This window comes from Epargyreus clarus, unplaced genomic scaffold (genome assembly GCF_041222505.1).
Source record: "Epargyreus clarus isolate Ecla_fem2 unplaced genomic scaffold, WU_Ecla_fem_2.2 ptg000004l, whole genome shotgun sequence".
NCBI classification, from domain to species: Eukaryota; Metazoa; Arthropoda; class Insecta; order Lepidoptera; family Hesperiidae; genus Epargyreus; species Epargyreus clarus.
In genome coordinates, this window is record NW_027332212.1 from 6,282,886 (window position 1) to 6,304,200 (window position 21,315).

The 21,315-nt window shown below is 38.1% G+C and overlaps 2 protein-coding genes and 1 long non-coding RNA gene across 3 annotated transcripts; 1 reads left to right on the forward strand and 2 right to left on the reverse strand.

The window, feature by feature from the left end:
• The first annotated feature begins 719 nt into the window (after positions 1 to 719).
• On the forward strand, positions 720 to 1,510 carry Bet1 (blocked early in transport 1). The gene has a single exon (XM_073093027.1). It carries the CDS (start codon positions 1,052 to 1,054, stop codon positions 1,388 to 1,390), a length of 339 nt encoding a protein of 112 aa, XP_072949128.1. The 5' UTR covers positions 720 to 1,051; the 3' UTR covers positions 1,391 to 1,510.
• A 743-nt stretch (positions 1,511 to 2,253) lies between these two features.
• Positions 2,254 to 3,782, reverse strand: LOC140757361 (uncharacterized). Its single transcript, XR_012103963.1, has 2 exons — positions 2,989 to 3,782; positions 2,254 to 2,774 (listed from the first exon to the last, which is right to left on the reverse strand). It is a non-coding gene; the product is annotated as an uncharacterized LOC140757361 (long non-coding RNA).
• A 1,286-nt stretch (positions 3,783 to 5,068) lies between these two features.
• Positions 5,069 to 21,036, reverse strand: LOC140757362 (uncharacterized). The gene is made up of 17 exons (XM_073093028.1): positions 20,761 to 21,036; positions 19,995 to 20,096; positions 19,468 to 19,542; positions 18,714 to 18,889; positions 18,178 to 18,265; positions 17,131 to 17,344; positions 16,643 to 16,722; positions 15,714 to 15,920; positions 15,028 to 15,181; positions 14,217 to 14,385; positions 12,890 to 13,039; positions 11,761 to 11,834; positions 11,111 to 11,248; positions 10,135 to 10,242; positions 9,674 to 9,789; positions 8,852 to 9,064; positions 5,069 to 7,980 (listed from the first exon to the last, which is right to left on the reverse strand). Exons 2-17 carry the CDS (start codon positions 20,049 to 20,051, stop codon positions 7,708 to 7,710), a joined length of 2,292 nt encoding a protein of 763 aa, XP_072949129.1. The 5' UTR covers positions 20,052 to 20,096; positions 20,761 to 21,036; the 3' UTR covers positions 5,069 to 7,707.
• Between the last annotated feature and the right edge of the window lie 279 nt (positions 21,037 to 21,315).

The window sequence follows — 21,315 nt, forward strand, 5'->3', positions numbered from 1 at the left end:
CAGTTTTACGCGGACTATAAATGTCTAATTAAAACATTCATAGATGTAGAAATGTTAAGAAAAATGTGACGTGAATTTACGAAGGATATAAAAGCTTTTAAATATCAAAATAATAAACTGGATAATTTTTGTAGTTTTACATATTTTTGACTTGTGGTAATTTCATGACTTTAAGTATATGAATATAGATTTATATTCATTTGGTCTGTAAATAATAGTTGTCATTTTTCGTAATAAAAGTACATGTAAATATTTACCGCCTTTTTTTGATTGATTTTCTGCTAATAACCACCCCATCTCCACGCGCTTGCTAATTTCTGAAATAATAGCCTGAAATTTATCTGCGACACTTCTCACTTTGCTACAGCTTCCTAGATTACACTTACCCCCAACTCAAATACATAATATACACCCATGGAATCAGTATAACCGTCTTCCAAGATTACAGCAACAAGTGGCGTATAAAATTAAATGAATCTTTGTTTTGATGGTAAATATCAAATTAAAAGTTTATTTAAAACAAAACGATACACAGTTATGACAATGTTCACTATAAATAAATTATAATATCTTGTGTATGTACAGATTAATTATTCTTAATCAATTGTGCTTGCAATATCATATGCTTAGTCACATAATGTTCGCATCCTATTTACATTTTAATAACACTACTAAATCGATTAGCAATAAAAAATATCTTTAACATCGATATTTATGAAGTCGTAATCGAGAAAGAATTGCAACACAGAAACACAAACAAAATGTCAGTTGTCAAATCTTTAGTGGTTGTCATCAATGACAAATGACAACGGATTTGCGTTTACGTGTATTGGGAAATTTTGTTGTATAAAATTTCATCACTATTATAATTTGTGGTAATACATCAAATTGTTCTGTACTACAATTAAGGTTTACTACATGATAAGTTCAATTAATTATACGGATCATCTTCGTGCAAACTACGCTGTGAGTGGTATTATTTGTGATTAAATTGCAAGTAATATTGTTGGATTTGCTCTAATAAGTGATCAAGACGGCGGGACGAAACGGAATGAGACGAGCCAGGGACGCCTACCAGTACCAACCCATTCCAAGGGTTGCTACTGAAGATGCATTGGAACATGAAAATGAGCGAATGGCAGAGGAACTCAGTGGCAAGATAACGACTTTAAAACATATGTCGATAGAAATTGGTAATGAGGTTCGATACCAAGACAAAATTTTGCGTGGAATGGATGACGATGTAGACAGAAGTTCCGGTTTCCTTGGGAAAACTATGGGCAGGGTACTCAAACTGGGCAAAGGGAATCACAACTACTATATCTTCTACCTGTTTTTGTTCTCAATATTTGTTTTCTTTTTACTTTACATTATATTGAAGTTCAGATGATCTAATGTAACAGATACCATTATATATTTGCATTACATCACTATCCCGTCATTCCCTTATGTATTATTGGATATATTTGTAAATAAATCTGTAAAGAAATAAATTTTGTTAAATTATTTAGTATGTTGTTTATTATCAATGTATGCCTCCAATGGAAGAGTTCATGTTATCCTGCAAGTATTAAATGTAACATTAATACCATAAATGTAGTGATAGATTCCTAAAATTATTGTTTGATATACTTACATAGATACATAGTTATACATCATAAATTACTTTGATTCATCTATGCTTCATATTTAAGTTGCAAACTTTTAATTACTATTTACTCAATGTTATTACTATTCAATAATAAAATAATTATTAAATACAAAGATTTTAATTGTAGAGTACACATATTAAATATTGCCAACAATTCAGCCTTATGTCAATATTTATACTTTAATAAATTTTGCAAAATATCTTTGTGATTTTAATGTTATAATTTTTAAAGATGAATTACATCACAGTATATTTTCATCATAGAGTAGCAGTGTATGTATATATTATAAATTTAGAAATTGCCAATAATATGTTTTGGTCAAGGTATCACTTAAAACAACTGCCGAAGTTTATTTAGTCAGTGTAACCCCTATTAAATCACACTGGCTTAGTGTGATTTAAAAGGAGTTACACTGAGAGAATCCCTTAAATCTTTCCCCTCACCTGAATGAATTTTACAAGATATAATCCATCATGTGATCAAAATTATTTAACCGATTCCGTGCGGATGTGGCAAAACTGTAGCGGATGTGGCACAACCGTGGTGCCTTCCGCACGGAATCGGTTAATAGATCCAGGTTTACATTAATAGCAGTCAAAAATCATCCTCAATACTTCTCATTTTAATTTACTTCATACAATTCTTGTAATAAGTTACAATAGTCATCACCAACAACATCCCTATTAATTGAAATGTAGAGCTTACAATTTGTTTTTAAGTGTTTGGAGCAACTATGAGCTGCATCAATAAGCATTGCAACCACACCGCAGGCATTGTGCTTATCATTTTTATCACAATATTCACAGAGGTTTTCCAGTATTATTGTGCATGGAACATTCTGCCAATCAGGTAATGTTGATACACTTTCTATAAGGGCTTCTAGAGTAGATACATATACAAAACTAATCATTTTTAAGTAATGTCTATTTACTTCACTTATGTCCTGTGAGAGCTGGGGTAATTCACTCAGCTCCTCTCGCAAGATATACATCACTTTACCTGTTTTAGCTTGCAGTAGCGCCTCTTTAAACAGTATACTTCTGTTACTGATCTTTCCGTCACAAAAGAATTTGCAACGAACACTTGTTTCATTCATTTTGCACCTTAGAAAATATTTTTTCACTGAAATAATAAATTATGTCTCTTTATATAAAGAATAAGAAGCAGTGAAAATTTTGTAGCTTAAATTTTAGCTTTTCACATGTCTTCCTTTAAAAAAGTTCTATTAGGTATCATAGATTACTAATCTATGTTAGGTATTTGAAATTTGAAAACATATGACAAAGCAGATATAAAAGTATTGTAGTAAAATTTAAAAATATTTATGCATACTTACTTAAATTATCAATAAATAGGAATACATGCACATAGTTGGGTATGTGACTAAAATGGAAAATAATTTCCTCCAGTCTACTCCATTAATACAATATAACATACAATAGAGCACAAATGCCACATAATCTTACAGCATACTAGACTGCAATCTTTACTTATAGTATTCCCAACAACTATATATATACTAGTTTCTTTTTATTTGTAACATTTGAACTTGTTTTGAAATTTTTGAATCACTCTTTTTGCAATTGAGTTAGTGGTGTGATTTGCTGTTGGTGTGTAATCGATAATCATCTATTTTGTTATATAAAAATATCGATTGCATGATTATTATAGTCGCGACTCGCGATTTTTAACTGGTATGGCCTAAGCAGAATTTTGGGTAAATTTTGGCTTCTACTATAGAAGCAAATATAGTAGCTATTGCCAAATAGATGTATTATTAGTAAGGTGCCATGAGAAAGTTCAGTTAGTGTATCAATAATAACATCGATTATACTGATTATACAATATAATATTGAATATTGATTGACGTCCCTAATATGGATTGTGTAAGTTTATTTGAAGTTGACATTTGACAGTAAAGTAAAAAAGGAATTCTAGTTTGTAGATGCAGATAATTCCCTGTATACAGCCAATTAACTCTCACAATCAAAATCTTTTTTTTAATTGCTCAGACTTATAAAGTATAGATTGAGCATATTCAGTTACGAATAATAATTACAAGTCAGAACATCATTATATCAGTTGTGATAGTCAAACTAAACATTCTTATCACATCGCGTTAGCTTTCATTGTTTCGGGCTCGAACACAAAACTGCGATGCGACGCGATGCGAATTCGCAACGCAGAAAATTGCGATGCGAATTGCTGCGATGCGATATCGTGCGGCGTAGCGTCTCTCAGGGAGACCAACAACAACAACCACTGTGCGATGCGAATCAATTCGCAAGTTCTTGCGATGCGTCGAGGGAGCTCGCAGATTTTTGCGATGCGACGTCGCATCGCAGTTTTGTGTACGAACCCTTCATCCCGTGGTTTAATCGTATTCGAATTCTTCTTATAATTTTAAACTGTTATTACGTTCCAAGTTAGGAAATAGGTATATAGAAAATACGAACTGTATTTTATCAGTTTATTATATAAAAATAACTCTATTCAATAGCCTTATTGTTGGACATGTCCTCTCGAAAGGCATGGATTGAGAATAGGGTTTGTACTTGTGTGATAGTGACTGTAATATATTAATAAATTTATAGAAAGATTTGTTGCCTATCTTTATTATTAAATCACCTAGTCGTTTATAGGACATCCACAGGAATATAAATAATAACATATGTTAGCGGCCTTACGTCGAGGCCGCAGCCACAGGGGTTGAACACGAGGTCTGCTCTTGTTCCTGCAGTACCGAGACCAGAATAGGACTATGGTATCCCCTGCCTGTTGTAAGAGGCGACTAAAAGGGGCTTTCGGGGTTGCGGGCGGCAATAGTGGGAGCTCAAACTGTCCAGCAAGCGACCCCGGGAAGGACAGCGGTTTGTGTGGTCACATATCGCTGTAATCACCAGGGGATGTTAGAGGAACGTAAATTGCTCCCCCCAGGGAGAAGCCCGATAGAAGGGCATCGCGTTAGGAGGGCACCGGTTGTGTTCCGTTGGAGATCCTGGGAGTTCTCCACCAAACGCTGAGGACGGCCTCCAGGAGGGTTTTAGTGCGGTAAAAATCCCACATAACCCGGCGTCAGGTGCCTTTTGTAGGTTTCCCTCTAGTCAACAAAAAAAAAATAGTCTGCTCTGAAGTTGTAATCAATCAGCCAATGGGGTCAAACACAACTACAAGAATATATTCCGTAGCAATAGTAAGGGCACACTAACGCAGCATGTACTCGCGAGCAAGAGCGGGCAGCGGACGAGTGCCGGGGGGACCCGTGCTGTCTTCGTCCCGTTAATATTTACAATTTGCTATTGCGACCCGACTCGTTTCTATATTCGGAGCGGGCTAGCAGTTTGGCGTGGACTATCAGCCTAAGAAAAATATTATTTAACTCGATACCGCTTCTAAATAATAAAAAAACTTACAAATTTGTTGTAGAAATTTAATTAATTAATTATGTACATCTTTGTATTTACATGACAACTGATTTTAATTGAGTCACTCATATAATGCTGTATCTTCGAATATTATAGTTAAAAGGTATTACAGTACATAGTACAGCGAAGCGTTTAATGATTTCAATTTTAGATTAGTTGTACCAATCCATCAGTGGTATTTAAATAAAAATAATATGCGCATTAACAAGGGGTATATCACTCGGATGTTTATTTACAATTATAATGTACCAACAATTATTTTACTACATATATGTTTATTTTTTGTATTGATAGTCTATAAGGGAGTGTATAATACTAAAATAATCTAAAAAATAGTACAAAATTATATGTAGTTAAAATAAGTACATGCTTTGTTTTACTAAATATTTTTTCTGATGCATTTGACCCAAATCCTTTTTATCATACCTCTTTTAGAATCACGCACCTAATAAATAACAATATATCTATTTTATTACAAAAATGCTTACTGTGTAAGACACTTAATATTAGCTATAAGGCATTTTATTAAATTGTAACAGCTTTTTACGATACAACAGTATAATGTTATATATGCACGTAAAAGTAAAAGTTAGCATTTAAAAATTACTCTAGTTACAACGTGATAAAAATTAAAATATGTAGAGGCATTTTGTTTAAATATTTTTTTTTGCATTTATGATTAAAATATGACATTTTAGAAATGTCTTCAAATCAGATTTATATTTTTAACGCCGGTCCGGCCTGCCGCGTAGTTTAATATAAGTTTATTTATAGTACAACGCTTAAAACCAATCATTGTACTTATTTCATTAACCGATTCCGTGCGGATGGCACCACAGTTGTGCCATGAATTTCTTTTGTGTATGGCGGGTGGCACCTGAGAGGTGCCAAAATTTGAAGCCATAAAACTCGGATAAATTGAAGTTTATCAAAGTTGTTCTGAAAACAAAAGTGTCTTTATTTATCACGTAGATCCTTCCTAGAATGTCAGTTTCAGCAGATCACGTGATTTTACATACTTCAGGGATTGTAAACCTTTCAAAAAATATATTATATTATTTTGTAAATTACTGTGATTGTATTACTATAATAATACCTACTATTAGTTAATAGTAAGCCAATAGACACTGGATTATAATATTCGTACTTTCGTGTTATCTTTGTCTGAATCAATAGCGCAATCAATTTCGATATTCTATTAGAAACCTATCCATTAATAGTTTAAATTTTTCATTCTAAACAAAACACCAGAAAAGAACTATCATAGCGCTCTGCACTTCTCGAATGTTCATATTTAATTCTATAGTAACACTAAAACAATGAATTCATCAAAAAATTACAAAAATGGTTACAACACCTGATAGAAATAAGACACTTACCTTCCATTTCCGTTATTACACGTAGATAGTCACTTTTGTAAACACTAATCTAACAGTTAAACCATTCACTTTCGCTTTTGGGTGGCTACTAAACTTACAGCACTTGGAAAAAATAAAAAAACGATAAGTTACAATTCACGGCGGACGGCACCTTAGCGGTGCCATCAAAGTCCCTGGCGTTTGGCACCACAGTGTTGCCACGAAATATTTGTTCGCCGCCAGGCGTTAAAGTTTGCCCAAAAGGCCGCCGCATTGAATCGGATAAATTAATTATATTAGTGTTAAAAATCGCTGTGATGATATAATAAGTTCAATTTCATAATTGTATGCATAAGAGTAATATATTTATTACCAATTTATTACGTTATTTACAGTACAATACACTCCCTAATAATTATGGAATTAATTTTATTATAGTCATAATCAATGTGCATACCTCCTAGCTTACTAACAAAAATCAATATCAGTCAACAATACAACAGACGAATTTTGATTACCTCAGTCAACTCATGTAAATGCTTATTAAGAATAATTAAGATTTAAAATAATAAAAAATGAAGGTAGTTTGAAAAGATATAGACATAATTATAGTACATAAAGGGTCACTTCAGAAACAATCCTCAACTACTATTACAATTGACATTTACATGGCTCGATATTTATACATTCGTGGCGCGCATGAAGAAATCACGATCTTTTCTTCACCATATATAACATAAAAATAAGGAAACAAGATTTAACGAGGTCATATCCTCTATTTACATAATTGTATTTGTACAAGTGTTCAGACAACGCATACTTTTATTGCCAAAATATATAATGGCGAAATAAAGTGGGGGTTTGCTCCTGACGTATAGTAGTACTTAGTTCCCCGGAATATATCTGATATTTAATATTGCACTTGTCATTCTCAAATATAATGCGTCATTAAAAAAACGATTACCAACGTGTAAAGTTTGAATAACTTATACATAATTTATTAAAAAAAAAAACTTGTGATATATTTGGAGCATTAAGATATTTTTTTTAGAAGATGAGATAACAAAATCGGAGCAATAACGGAGATTCTACAAAATCATTCCAGCATTCATCCGTGTTCATCTTCACTTTATTCACGCGTATTTACCACTGTTCGACTGCCCGTGGTAGGTTCTTCGGTCGTACCGTGTGACGTCGAGGTTCATACGATCACGTCACACTTACGATCAGTCGGCACGGCGGCGCTCGGCTCCAACGCGTCGTGCGAGCTCGTCATATGTGCACCGGAACGTGCAGGAGGAGCATGTCGCGCCGCGGGAACTCCAGCGAGCACATCTCACACTTGTAGGGGCCGTCTTCGGTTTGATGCGAGCGGGGTGGCGAGCTGGCGGGTGACGGTACCGGCGACGAGGCGGGGGAAGTCTTGAGCGGCGGCGGCGAGGGCGACGGCGGCGGCGACGGCGAGCGCGGCGAGGGCGACGGCGAGTGCCCGCCGATGGCGCGGAGGTCGTCCGCGAGATGCCGAGGTGGCCTCCTCTGTCGTACCTGCCCAAACATTATGGATTATTATTCTTTTTTAGAATTTTAGACTTGATCATCGGTAACATTTTTTGAAATTCGTAACCGTACTACAAGGTTAAATACCCGTTGGACTACTATCGCTTAAGGAATATTTGTTAAAGCTAGCTTCTTTTCGTTTAATCTACTGAACAGTTGCTAACGCGGCTGCCGCTCTCGGCCATCTAATTCGTTGCTCAAGCGACCGACGAGCGGCATATATTGTCTTAGACAAAAATCTATACAGACGTTTAGATATAAATAACAAATAAGTTTAGATATAAACATCAAACACCAACACCAAAGCCAACACTAACGCCCATTATTTATAATCAATTCATCCGATTTTTAACATCAAAGATCAGCTGCTCAAGCGATAGTAGTCAACGGGCGGTCACGTTAAGCCTAAGCGCTATTAAGTACTAGCGGTTGGCCGCTTAGGCGGTTGGTTTCAGCAGCCAGCCGTCTGAAGCGGTTGCTATCGTGGTTGCTACAGCGGTAGACCGTTACGGCGGCCAACCGCGATGAAACCACGTAAGCGGTTGGACCGCTCGAAGACGTGTTGGCTCCATTAGCGAAATGGACGCTATCGAAGTAACCTGTGTTTTCTATTTTTATTACCGAAATCAATTAAAACGAAAGAAAAATAAAAAAACGATACTGGATTCATCCTTTAGTACAAAAGTAAAGATACAAACTCTTCGACGGCATGCCGCAAACTGAACCGCCAGTGCGTATAAACAAGAGTAAATTCATGGCGGTTAAGTGCGTACAATCACAGGCGGTTTCATATTAAATTATAAAAGCTAACCGCTCCCGCGGCTAACCGCTAGTGCGTTAAGGCGCTAACTATACCAACCTGTTTGCGCGTGCGCGGCTCCTCCGTGTGTATCATGCGAGGTCGCGGCGCGGGCGCGCGGCGGCGGCGGCGCGGCGCGGCGGGCGGCGCGGCGGCCGCGGCGGGCGACGCGGAGCGCCCGCGCGGCGACGACCCGCCCGACGAGCACTTCCAGTCGCGGCTCGGCGACTCCATCTTGATTTTGCGCCGCCGCTTGTATTTGCGCGGACCGCTCTGTGTACACACATAATATAAATTTCTCTAAAGTGTCTTTATTATAATGAGGATAAACATAGTGAAAAAAGTTCTTGTTTCTGGTATGGTTGGTTGGTAATAGTGGGCAACCTTTTACTGGATAACTGGTTTTTATTCTAATAGTGACTAAAAATGGTAATGGTATACACGATTCTAACAACGACTGAATGGTATTGGTATTGGTAATGATATAGAATACGCACAGGCCTTGTAGATGCTGATTACTTACTAATTTATATTAATAAAACGAATTTAAGGAAAGCGATTGCGCTTCAATTGCAAATATGCAAAAACGCGTAATCGCTGACCTGTTCGAATGTACAAATCCGAACACATAGTACAAATATCCCTAAAGTGTCATTATTATAAAAAATAGCAGTATCGTTAACACTATACTGGCATCGTGAGTGCAATAAAGAACAGAATTAGTTTTTGTGGTTAGTTCATTTCCAATAGTGGCGACAGTTTTTCTACATCTTTGAGTATTTTACTCTTCTACGGAACCATAAAAAAATGACATTAAAACATTCATACAGCTAAAATGAAGTCGATTATAAATATTTTTTTAAACATGAAAGAGTATTTTACCTGTGGTTGCCTTTTCATGGCTGTGTTAGCGTCACAATGTTGGATGAGATGTTGCACTAGTTCAGCGCTGGAATGCAATGTTCTGCCACACACCACGCACGTATATGCGTTACCACCTGCAAAATTTTAATTATTCGTAATTTCCACCTTATTTCAAATGGCGTCCTATTGCATTTTGTCATTATGTACTACACTGTATATAGGCAATAATTACAATACAATAATAATTTTCTCAGAATTCAAGTAAAATTAAAAGATCACCATTAGTTTTAAAACTTTTATAAATAGTTAAAACGGCAAATTCATGGGAATAGAACATGTATATTCTCGTATTTTCATTTAAGAACATGCTTATGCTTATGTGTGAAAAAATTCCAACCCGTGATGAAATATTTCGTACTAACGTCGAAACAAAAAAAATACCTTTAGTTTTATTTGTAATGCGCATATCGTGTACGTACCATTGGCCCGGCGGTCCGGCGCGGAGTGGTGCGAGCGCACGTGTTCGCGCAGCACCACGCGCTGGTTGAAGGCGCGCGGACACACCGCGCACGCGTACGGCTTTTCACCTGCCACACAAAACCATACATAAGTATTTATACTTTACAAGGCGGTGAGATATCTGCATCTCAATGCCCTTTAATTGAAGGAAACCATTAAAACCATTAAATAGCATTAGCGTAAAATAGCTTAAATGGCTGTCATGGTGTAATTTACACGGAACAATGCCGACATGCGCAGATAATTGGTGCAAAAACACGAAATTGAAGAAAAAGTGCGGAGAAATATCGTTTTATTCGTAAATAATCTAGAAACTACATTTTTTTATATTTTCAAACACGAAAGTAGATGACGCTGACAATTTCAATTGTCAAAACTGGTTACATTTTCTTGTTAGAAGTGTAAGTAGTCTTTACTAATCTATGCACAAAACATACAGAATACTTGTTGCACCATTGCAATATGTATTTGCAATGGTGCAACAAGTATTCTGAATTGTATCAGAATATGGCATTCCATAGGCATGATTGTTTTGCCTGGTGGAAAATCTCCTTTTGTTAAAATTGACATGATAAAAGACCATTTTGTTATTATATTTGTTATTTTAATATAGTTTTGGTCCAATGTACTATGAAAACTAGTAGTGGAAAATGTAATACATATTTATAAATTAATTATGAAATTTCAACTGATTTTCGGTGCTTTACATCTACGATTCGTAGCAAGTTGTTGGCGACATGGACGTACTAAATGTGATAAATATTACATAATTAATATTAATATAACGATCTTAAAGTACAAGAGGTATCGTCCGCGTAAAACTGTTAGTCCGCTCTGAATATAGAAATGAAACGCGTCGCCATAGCAAATTGTATGACTACATCTGCTCGCAACAACTTCAGAGCGGACTAGTAGTTTGGTGCGAACTATACGAACCTGTATGTATCCGCTCGTGCTTGCGTAACGTGCCACCGTCCGCGAAGGCCTTCCAGCAGAAGCGGCACGCGTACGGCCGCTCGCCCGTGTGGATGCGCACGTGGATCTGCTGCGAGCTACGTGACCCGAACACCTTACCTGCACACAAATAATAATTGTGTAAACAATTCAAAGATATAACATATACGTAAACAACTCAAAGCGATAAGGATAAATTAATAGTGTCCAACCGAAATTAGTTTATCAGCCGAAAATAAAACCGAAACTCGCGTTTCTGTTCCAGTAGACAGTCTGCTATTCAAATGCCCTAATACAGACCAATGCAACTGTTAACGAACGTATTTCGGCTGAGTTGCAAAATTGAATCGGTTTCTCAAGGAAACAAGCATTACATGGTAAATGATTTTGCGCCGCAACTTTGCCGAAATAAAAAAATCGGGTGGTCACTATAAATTAATGTTGGTAAAATCCTTCGTGATTCAACTAAGGAGACTACACAACTATTTCTGGGTAATAATGCATAAGCTGATGTATACAATAAGAACAATAAAGTGACATGATTAACCACATTCTTTACATGGAAATTGTTTAATATTACTTAATAATGTAAGCTTCTGTATTTAATAAGACCAATAAAATAAAATAATTACCACATTCTTTACACGGGAATTGTTTAATATTATTTAATGATGAATTATTTCGACCTCTTGACATTCTTTTTAACCTGAAAAAGAATAATGCAAATATGTTACAACAGTTATATATTAGCAAAATGGATAAAAAGATAATAAATAGGTGGTGAACTATCCAGATTAAGATAATTCAAAATTTTTCAAACCATAACACAGCAGCGGTTAACATTGCTGTTATTAGGCAGAAATTGGTGTGGCAGCGGTTCCGCCGGAGTCGAACCATAAAGGGTTCTACCACCTTTAAAGTTCGTAACCGCCCATGGACATATGTAATCAACCCGAGATAAGATTACGTTGCTACCTGAGGTCGCCTACAAATGTTCCGCTACCTTTTTTTTTTTTTTTCTTAACGAGGGGGAAACCTTCAAAAGGTACCCGACGACGTGCGAGCGACGCCGGGTTATGTGGGATTCTTACCGCACTAAAACCCCCCAGGTGGCCGTCCTCAACGCTTGTTGGAGAACTCCGGGATCTCCGACGGAACGCAACCGGAGTCCTCCAAGCGCGATGCCCCGATCGGGCTCTGCCCTGGGGGAGCAGTTTTCGCTCCTCCCGCACCATTTGGTGTACACGACGCTATGCGACCACACATACCGCCGTCCTTCCCGGGATCGCTTACTGGACGGCTAGAGCTCCCACTCTTGCCGCCCGCAACCCCGGAAGCCTCCTTTTAGTCGCCTCTTACGACAGGCAGGAGTTACCGTAGCCCTATTCTAGTCCCGGAACTACAGGGACAAAATGTTCCGCTACCTATGAGGACTAAGCTCTCCATATTCCATTCCACTAGAGTTTACGATCTTAACGCTCGCAAGCAAGTGAGCGCTTAGTGGAACAAACTAGAATATCTGAGAAAGGAGTCGCGTCGAGTAGCAATTTGTAGACGTTAGCGGGACGAAGTCGGCGCGAGACCTCACCCGGCACCCGTCCGCAGCCCGCTCTCGCCCTCGGGTACATGGCTGCGTTAGTGTGCCCTAACGTTACTGACTATATGCTAAATAAACCTGCGCGCAACAACTTCAGAGCGGACTAGTAGTTTGGCGCGGACTATACATCCTATACACGGATGGCTTGTCGCGTGTGTTCGTACCTGGAGGTGGCGGGCCTCGTGTTGTCGGCGTGGCGCTCGGCGTGGCCCTCCGCGTGCGCGAGCAGCTGCAGCGCGTCCGGGCACGTCTCGCCGCACACCTCGCACGCGTGCTCCTGCTCCCACGTGCTCGTGCTGTCGTGACGCTTGTAGCTGCAAACGTACACGTACACATACATAATAAACTCGTGCTAAAAAGTGAGCGTGTAGTCTACCTGATGGTAAATTGCTAGTGGCATGCATAAAAAATCTCGTAAATAAGATACGAGTTGGAGTTAGGTACAAATTTATCACTATTCCTGAGTAGTTTAGGAATTATGACGTTATTTACGTAACACATAAAGGAATACACAAAAAAATTAAAATGAAACGAAAAGCCCAAAAAAGTAAGAACAATAAATATTTCACAAAAACTTCATTAGCAGTTGTTCGTCTACAGTCCGTAACTCGTTAATTCGCATAATGTTTTAAAAACCTTTAACATACATGTAGTAATACATAGTATACATGTAGTGCCTTCTTTGGTCGGATTACGAAAAGTCGCCACAGTCCAAAGAGAAGTTATAATATGACGTGACGCCGCAACAGGTCCGGGCGCTGGAAGGCCACGCCGCAGTCGACGCAGAACAGCTCGGGGCCACGCACCGTGTCATAACAGTTATTATAATGTAACAGTGCAGCGTACCTATGCGCGGCGGCGACGTGACGCCGCAACAGGTCCGGGCGCTGGAAGGCCACGCCGCAGTCGACGCAGAACAGCTCGGGGCCACGCACCGTGTCATAACAGTTATTATAATGTAACAGTGCAGCGTACCTATGCGCGGCGGCGACGTGACGCCGCAACAGGTCCGGGCGCTGGAAGGCCACGCCGCAGTCGACGCAGAACAGCTCGGGGCCACGCACCGTGTCATAACAGTTATTATAATGTAACAGTGCAGCGTACCTATGCGCGGCGGCGACGTGACGCCGCAACAGGTCCGGGCGCTGGAAGGCCACGCCGCAGTCGACGCAGAACAGCTCGGGGCCACGCACCGTGTCATAACAGTTATTATAATGTAACAGTGCAGCGTACCTATGCGCGGCGGCGACGTGACGCCGCAACAGGTCCGGGCGCTGGAAGGCCACGCCGCAGTCGACGCAGAACAGCTCGGGGCCACGCACCGTGTCATAACAGTTATTATAATGTAACAGTGCAGCGTACCTATGCGCGGCGGCGACGTGACGCCGCAACAGGTCCGGGCGCTGGAAGGCCACGCCGCAGTCGACGCAGAACAGCTCGGGGCCACGCACCGTGTCATAACAGTTATTATAATGTAACAGTGCAGCGTACCTATGCGCGGCGGCGACGTGACGCCGCAACAGGTCCGGGCGCTGGAAGGCCACGCCGCAGTCGACGCAGAACAGCTCGGGGCCGCGCACCGTGTCGAACACGGCGCGCTCGCGCTCCCGCTCGCTGCCGCTGTGCGCCGCCGGCGACAGCTGGAAGTCCATGTCGTCGCCTGATAAATTCACATAAAATTGATTTAGAACGTGGTTTTAATTTATTCGACACGGAATGCGCCATGAATGTGAGGGTTTCAAAATGATGGAAAATAAGTCTTTAACAAAAGTGGCATGTGATTAACAATTACTTTGAAGTCGTAAACTTCGTATAAAGAAATATAAATGTCTAAATTTTTTTTTTCACGTTTACAGTATAATTCCCACGTAATTAAACGACGTTGTTACTTAGGAAAATGACTGCTATTTAAACATTGTATACTGCTTTATAGTACTTTCATTTGGTATATTTTTAAATGTAAAATTAAATCCCGTTCAGTTCTGAAATATAAAATATTTTAAATTAAAGGGAATGATGACATTCTTTACCTTTATCGAATATTGACAGAAAAGCAATATATATTAAACAGTCTTCTTATTCTTCGAAGTCGCTTAAAAATAAACTAGATCGAACAAAAGAAGCTACTCGGGTCTGCTGGAAGTCGCGAGTTAAGTATAGTTATCGCCAAATTGCTAGTCCGCTCTGAAGTTGTTGCAAACAGATGTAGTCATACAATTTACTATGGCGACAGGATTCATTTCTATATTCGGAGCGGACTAGCAGTTTTACTCAGACTGTACATAATATAAAGTGACGTCACCCGAGTCGTCGGCGGCGTAGTCGGGGTCGCGGCGGCGCGCGCGCGGCGGCGGCGCGTGCGGGTGGCGCTGCGCGGCGTGCGCGGCCAGCGCCTCGCGCGACCAGCACAGCTCGCCGCACTCGCCGCACTCCACCGGCGAGTCGCCGCCGTGCACCTGGGATTATAATACACCAGAGACTTAAGACCCGGCAAAATAGAACGCGTATTTTGGCGCCGCGCTAGAACAAAATCCTGACGCCTCGCTTTAGCGCCGAGTTGTGTCGTACAGAATTACTACGCTTGTCGCGGCGCTCGGCGTTCTCGTCGCCGGGCATTGTATTCTTTTACAGATTTGCGTTCAAGCGTTATTGTATGCACGCACGTACGCGTACGCGCTCTGTGTGACCGTTTAATAGTAATTCAGTACAATGCAACTCAGCGGCGTCAGGATTTACTTATAGCTAACGCTAACGCCCTAGCGCGGCGCTAGAATACGCGCTCTGTGTGGCCAGGCCTTAAGTGTACATTTTTAGCACACACCAACAAATAACATTGTTAGGTTCATTTATATTTATAGACATTGAGATACACAAGATAACAAAGATACGACAGACTTGGACAGACACCATAGACTGTATCGAACATGGTCTACCCCTCCACATGGACCACCCCTTCTTTCTATAATATCAAACAAAAAGCTATCATACCCTGGAGTGCGACTGCAGCGCCTTCTCCCTCGCGAAGCCGACGCCGCAGTGGCGGCACACGAAGGGGCGCGAGGGGTCGGCGGGCGGCGGCGGCGGCGACGGCGGCGAGGGCGGGGAGGGCGGCGACGGCGGCGGCCGCGCCGGCGACCGCGCGCGCCGCGACCACTGCTGCGTGCGCGCCGACGTCATGTTCTCCCACACACCGTTCTGGTATACCATATTTTATATTATTATTATCTACATACTACTCACCGAGTTAACTAGTCTATACTGTCAAAATGCCTTTAACATTAGTTATTGCTTAGTATTAAAAATCTAATTAGTGTCGTAATCACTGAATGAGTACTGAATGAAATGTATTCGTAATGTGTGATGTGATGTGAAATGGAAAAGAAACAGATTCATTATGTATCATCGTACATTAATTTTTTTTGTTTTTTTTTTATAATGTAGGAGTAGCAGACGAGCATGCAGTCCACCTGATGGTAAGTGGCTACTGCCGCCCATGGATATCTGTAATCAACCCCAGATAGGATAAGATATTCCTACCTAAGGTCGGCCACAGATGCGCCGCTACCCCTGAGGACTAAGCTGGAACGCCTCGGAAAAGTCTGTCTCCCTTACCACACCCTTCAATCCAGAACACAGCAGCGCCTAACACTGCTGTTATTAGGTAGAAATAGGTGTGGCGGTGGTGCCGCCGGAGTCGAACCACAAAGGGTTCTACCACCTTCAAAAAATGGCAAAAATTGTTAGAACTTTGCTGCCAAATAATACATGATTATAATTTTATATGTGTAAGTAAATAATTTAAAATGAACTTGCAAATCAAAGATTAGAGGAGGAAGCTGGCTTGTTTTATTAATCCTTTTACACTTCAACACAATGCATCAGTGACCAACCTTAACAATAAATTAAATTATTTTTACCTCAACAGGTTCTGAATTCTTTTTCCGTCGTCCCCTCTTTTTCTTTGGTTTAACTACTTGGCTGTTATCTATTACATCATCTGGAAAAAGAGAAAAACAATAACAACATAAACGAAAGGAAATGTTAATTTTAGTAAACTATTTTGTCAATTTAGATTTAGTATGTTATTGAGTATGGTAGGGTCACTGTACTATTTACTGGTCACTGTATTATTTTCCCTTTATCAACTGTTACTTAATTATTGTCAAATGTTGAAAAAAAAACTCGATATAGCACCATGTTTATGTTTGCTGATAATATAGAAATATTGGTAACACAATTATTCTATAGCAACCAATTACAAATACAGTTGTAATACAACAAGTAGCTAATACAATTAAGAATTTGCATGCTAATTCCTCATTTTCTGTTGGCCTTTATGGTGGAACAATTTCAGGCACAGACGAATCCAACGTCCAGTTGTTCGCTCAACTGTACAAAAACTCACCATATTCCACCGGGTCGGGGTCGTCCGGCACGAACGCGTGCACCTTGAGGTGGTTCATGAGGTCGCACTTGCGCACGTAGCGCACGCCGCACAGGTTGCACGCGTGCGGCCGGTCGTTCTGGTGCGCCACCATGTGGTTCATCAGCGCCGCCTTCTTGCGGAACCGCCGCGAGCAGAAGTCGCACGGCCACGGCCTCATCGCCGTGTACTCGTCCTGGTTGAGGAGATACGGTTGAATATTTTTGATACCCGTGATAGCCTAGTGGTTAAGAAACTCGGCCTCTCGATCGAGAGGTCCGAGGTTCAAATCCCAGGCACGCACATCTGATTTTTCAAAGTTATGTGCGTATTAGAAATTAATTATCACTTGCTAAATGCTCAAGGAAAACATCGCAAGGAAACCTACATACCTGAGAGATTTATAAAATAAAAAATGTATGTATAAATGGATGTGAAGTCTACTAATATGCACTTGGCCAGCGCAGTGGACTATGGCCTATTCCTTCTCATTATGAGAGGAGACCCATGCCCAGCAGTGGGACAGTAATGGGTTGACAATGATTTTTGAGAGTGTATTGATTTGGCTCTTGTTAAATGTGAGACTGCTGAGTGTAGCAAACACACATACAATAGATCTTTATTGTATTAAGTGCAGAAAATATGAATGTAGTCCACCATGATCGTAAGTAGGCACTGTCGTTCATGGAAGCCAATAAGTTGACAGTAACAACCACAAACAGAGTAAAATGTTTCATATATGTCTCTCCCTTACAATGACATAAATGACATTCCTGATTTGATCATACATTAGCTTCATCAGTGGTGTAACATTCTTGGCCTAATTAGTGTGATCATGTTCTGTGTTTGGTTTATATATATACATATAATTGAATATTTTACTTATAGTTGATATGTTTCTGTTTAAATAGACATATTACAACAGTGATCTCAGTATACAACATTTTCAACCAAATGTACACCATTAGATTTATTAAATTATACTTATAGTACTCATATAGATATGTAAATATGAGGTTAATTAGGTACCTGATCAGTTGGCAAAGGGACGTCTATATCATTTTCTATCTTAATACCTGTCACTGGATTAGATAAATGTTCCAAAGGCACTTCCACTCTGAAATAAATGAACATTTTAATAACTTTATTGATTAATACAAAAAAACATATAAAAGATTACCAAAAATTTTAGTATAATAGACATGCCATGATTACAATATAAGGTTTTATATTACATGTAATCAATCTAGCCTCCTTCATATACAAGTAGTGATAACTTTAATTATTTCAAAGATAAAAAAGTAAATAAAGATTTATGCATTTCCAAAAGCTATACTATTTTTTTTTATAACAATATAATTTAAGATTAGTATTAGAACTATCTCTCATCATCTACAATGAGAATATTGGGTAACTTGAAGAATAGTATAGCTAAGATAAAACTATATATACATTTTTCAAAACATAGGAAATTAGCATATAACTTTAATAACATGATTTTACCACAACTTGCATATTACGCCGAGTATAAAGTTGAAATAAATAAAAAAAAGGACTTAGCTCACCTTTCCTGTCCACCTGGCATGACCCAATCATCTGTGATGACTTCCTCCGTCACACACTCAACCTTTAGGTCATCTGCTAACTCTGCACCATCAGTATAACTAACTACATCTTGTGATAAGAACATTAAATTCTCTGCAGCCATTTGATCTGTGTCTGCTATTATTTCTTCAGATGTCTGTGTATGAGACAAATATTAAATGGTCATAATGTAAATAACACTCATATTGTTAATAGATTGATATCAAATCCTGTCACACTTGGGAGTACATCAAATAATGAAAATATACATATTAATATACCTTTTTTTTAACTTACATAATATTAGCACTTACAAAATATAAACTATACTTTAATTGTTGACAACTTCTCCTTATAAGTTATTTCATATGTTGCATTATCAAGTAATTATTCATTTACTGTATGCATTTTAATGAAGCACTGCATACTATTAAGATTATCATGTATTTTTATATGATCAATGTCTAATGTTTCTGTCACATGCATAATTTGTTAATGGCATCCCTCTAATAGAGACAGAGGTAGCCTATTTTAAATATAAAAAAGTACCTGCACCATATGTACTTTGTCATAATTTCAGGTCATCAAAATTCAAAGCGTAGTTAAAAGAAAAGATTTTCAATATATTCAAAGAATTTTTACATATATTTTGCACATGTAATGCAGGCACAATCTAACCATAATCTCAAGAGATTTGACTGCCAATATTGAATAAAAAAAAGAAATTTTGCATACCATGTTAGAATAGGATACTGATTGCACATTATCAAGGCCACATATCACTTCGGATGCCACTACACCAGCTGTGTGCTAAAAATAATGGAAAAATAAAGTAAAATAAAATAGGAGAAAACAAAAAGTGAAAAATGAGAACAGCCTAAAATATGCAATTACTGTGCTTGTAATAAAGGGGTTGACGGGCATACTAAAGGATTACTGCCACATGTCATATTGTTTTTCTGACCTTTAGAATTTCAAATAGGATATTTTTATGCCATGTGGAAAAACAGGTACAAATAATGGACTGATTTACAATTTCACAGAAATAAGTATGATAGCCCAAAGGAAAGGTGTGAAAGAAAAAATTCCATGCATTATTTGCATTGAATAATTGGCATATTTTTAATTAGCATGTTAATTTTATTGACCACATTGGGTACCATACTGATTTAATTGAAATATGGGTGCACATAGGTCATGTCAATTGACTATAGGATTATGAGTGATTAAAAAATGTATAAATTAAAAATATTTTAAACTACCTTGACTTCCACTTCCTCCCCCCAGTGAAGAGTAAACTCTTCTGTGTCACCCTCCATTCTTGTGTTGTCTTACATTTCAGGCATTAGATATCAATGTGCTATCTGTAAATTTTTATGTTGATCTGTATAAAAACTCCTTCTTCTTGATACATTCATTTACATTTACAATAGACTTTTACAAAGTATGTATGACAAAAAAATGTTTTATAATCGCTTGAAATTAATTTATACACACACAATTATACAAAAGGTATGTTGTTTTCTAGAAAAAAACTATATACCAGAACACCAGAATTATATGTTTTAAAATTAGAAGAAATAATAGATAAAGCCTTTAATCTAACGTTAAAACGTAGTTTACTAATCTTTATGTAAGACATTTCAAGTACCATGGGCGTAGAATACTTTAATCACAGCTGAGACACTCCTGTCACTAATTTCCCCATACATCTTACTTCAAATCAAAACATCAACATAACCTTAATAAACAAACATCAAGATATTTAAGAAATAACATAAACTATTATAGTTATTTCGATTTTAGCGCTACCAGCAGTTAAGTCATACGAAACATAAAAGGTAAATACGGACGTAAAGGCGAAACAAAAATGGTGTCAAGTCTCAACTCTTGAAAATGAATATTAGGTTATACGTCAAAAGAAAAGGTTAAGAGATCTAAACAAACTTTATGTTTCACGACAATAAAAAAATACACTCAAATTATAAAAGAAATTGTGTTTTTATATTGCGGATTGAAAAGATTTACCTGATTATCGAATCCACATCCTATATCTATACGTTTACATGACGCAATCACAGAACTTAGCAGTGCAGTTTATAAGGAGCGAACATAAAGTAATTAAGCTTACACTATCGTGCAATGATCTTAAACCTCACCAAAAATTTCTTTTTGTTGCTAGGCATTTATAAATCAAACTTTTTAAGCTATATCTGTCGGAATATTTTGATGTTTGGTTATTAGGCAAATGGCTATCTTGCAAACTCCGTTTCCAAAATTATTTCTTCTAAAAATCTTTTCTATTCTATTCCACAGATACACAATAAAGAGTGAAAAAGCCTATAAATTTGATATAATCTGTATAAGATTTTTAATCAATATGGTTTAATCAAATCTTAAATAGAAATAAAAATAGATTTAATTTCCTTTTAGATTTTATATAATATATAATAAATAAACGTGTTGGTATGGGATTTTTATTTATTTTATTATCACAATATTAAGGTTAATGTACAGTTCAAGTGGATTGCAAAATATGTCGTAAATTCGTAATGCTAAAATGTATTAATAGTTGTTATAAAT

Coding starts and splice junctions, on each gene's coding strand:
- Bet1 (XM_073093027.1), top strand. CDS start 1,052: ATGAGACGAGCCAGGGACGCCTACCAGTACCAACCCATTCCAAGGGTT.
- LOC140757362 (XM_073093028.1), bottom strand. CDS start 20,051: ATGGAGGGTGACACAGAAGAGTTTACTCTTCACTGGGGGGAGGAAGTG. Junction 18,890..19,467: donor CAGTATCCTATTCTAACATG/GTATGCAAAATT, acceptor TCTCATACACAG/ACATCTGAAGAAATAATAGC. Junction 11,249..11,760: donor ATTCCCGTGTAAAGAATGTG/GTAATTATTTTA, acceptor ATTTGTGTGCAG/GTAAGGTGTTCGGGTCACGT.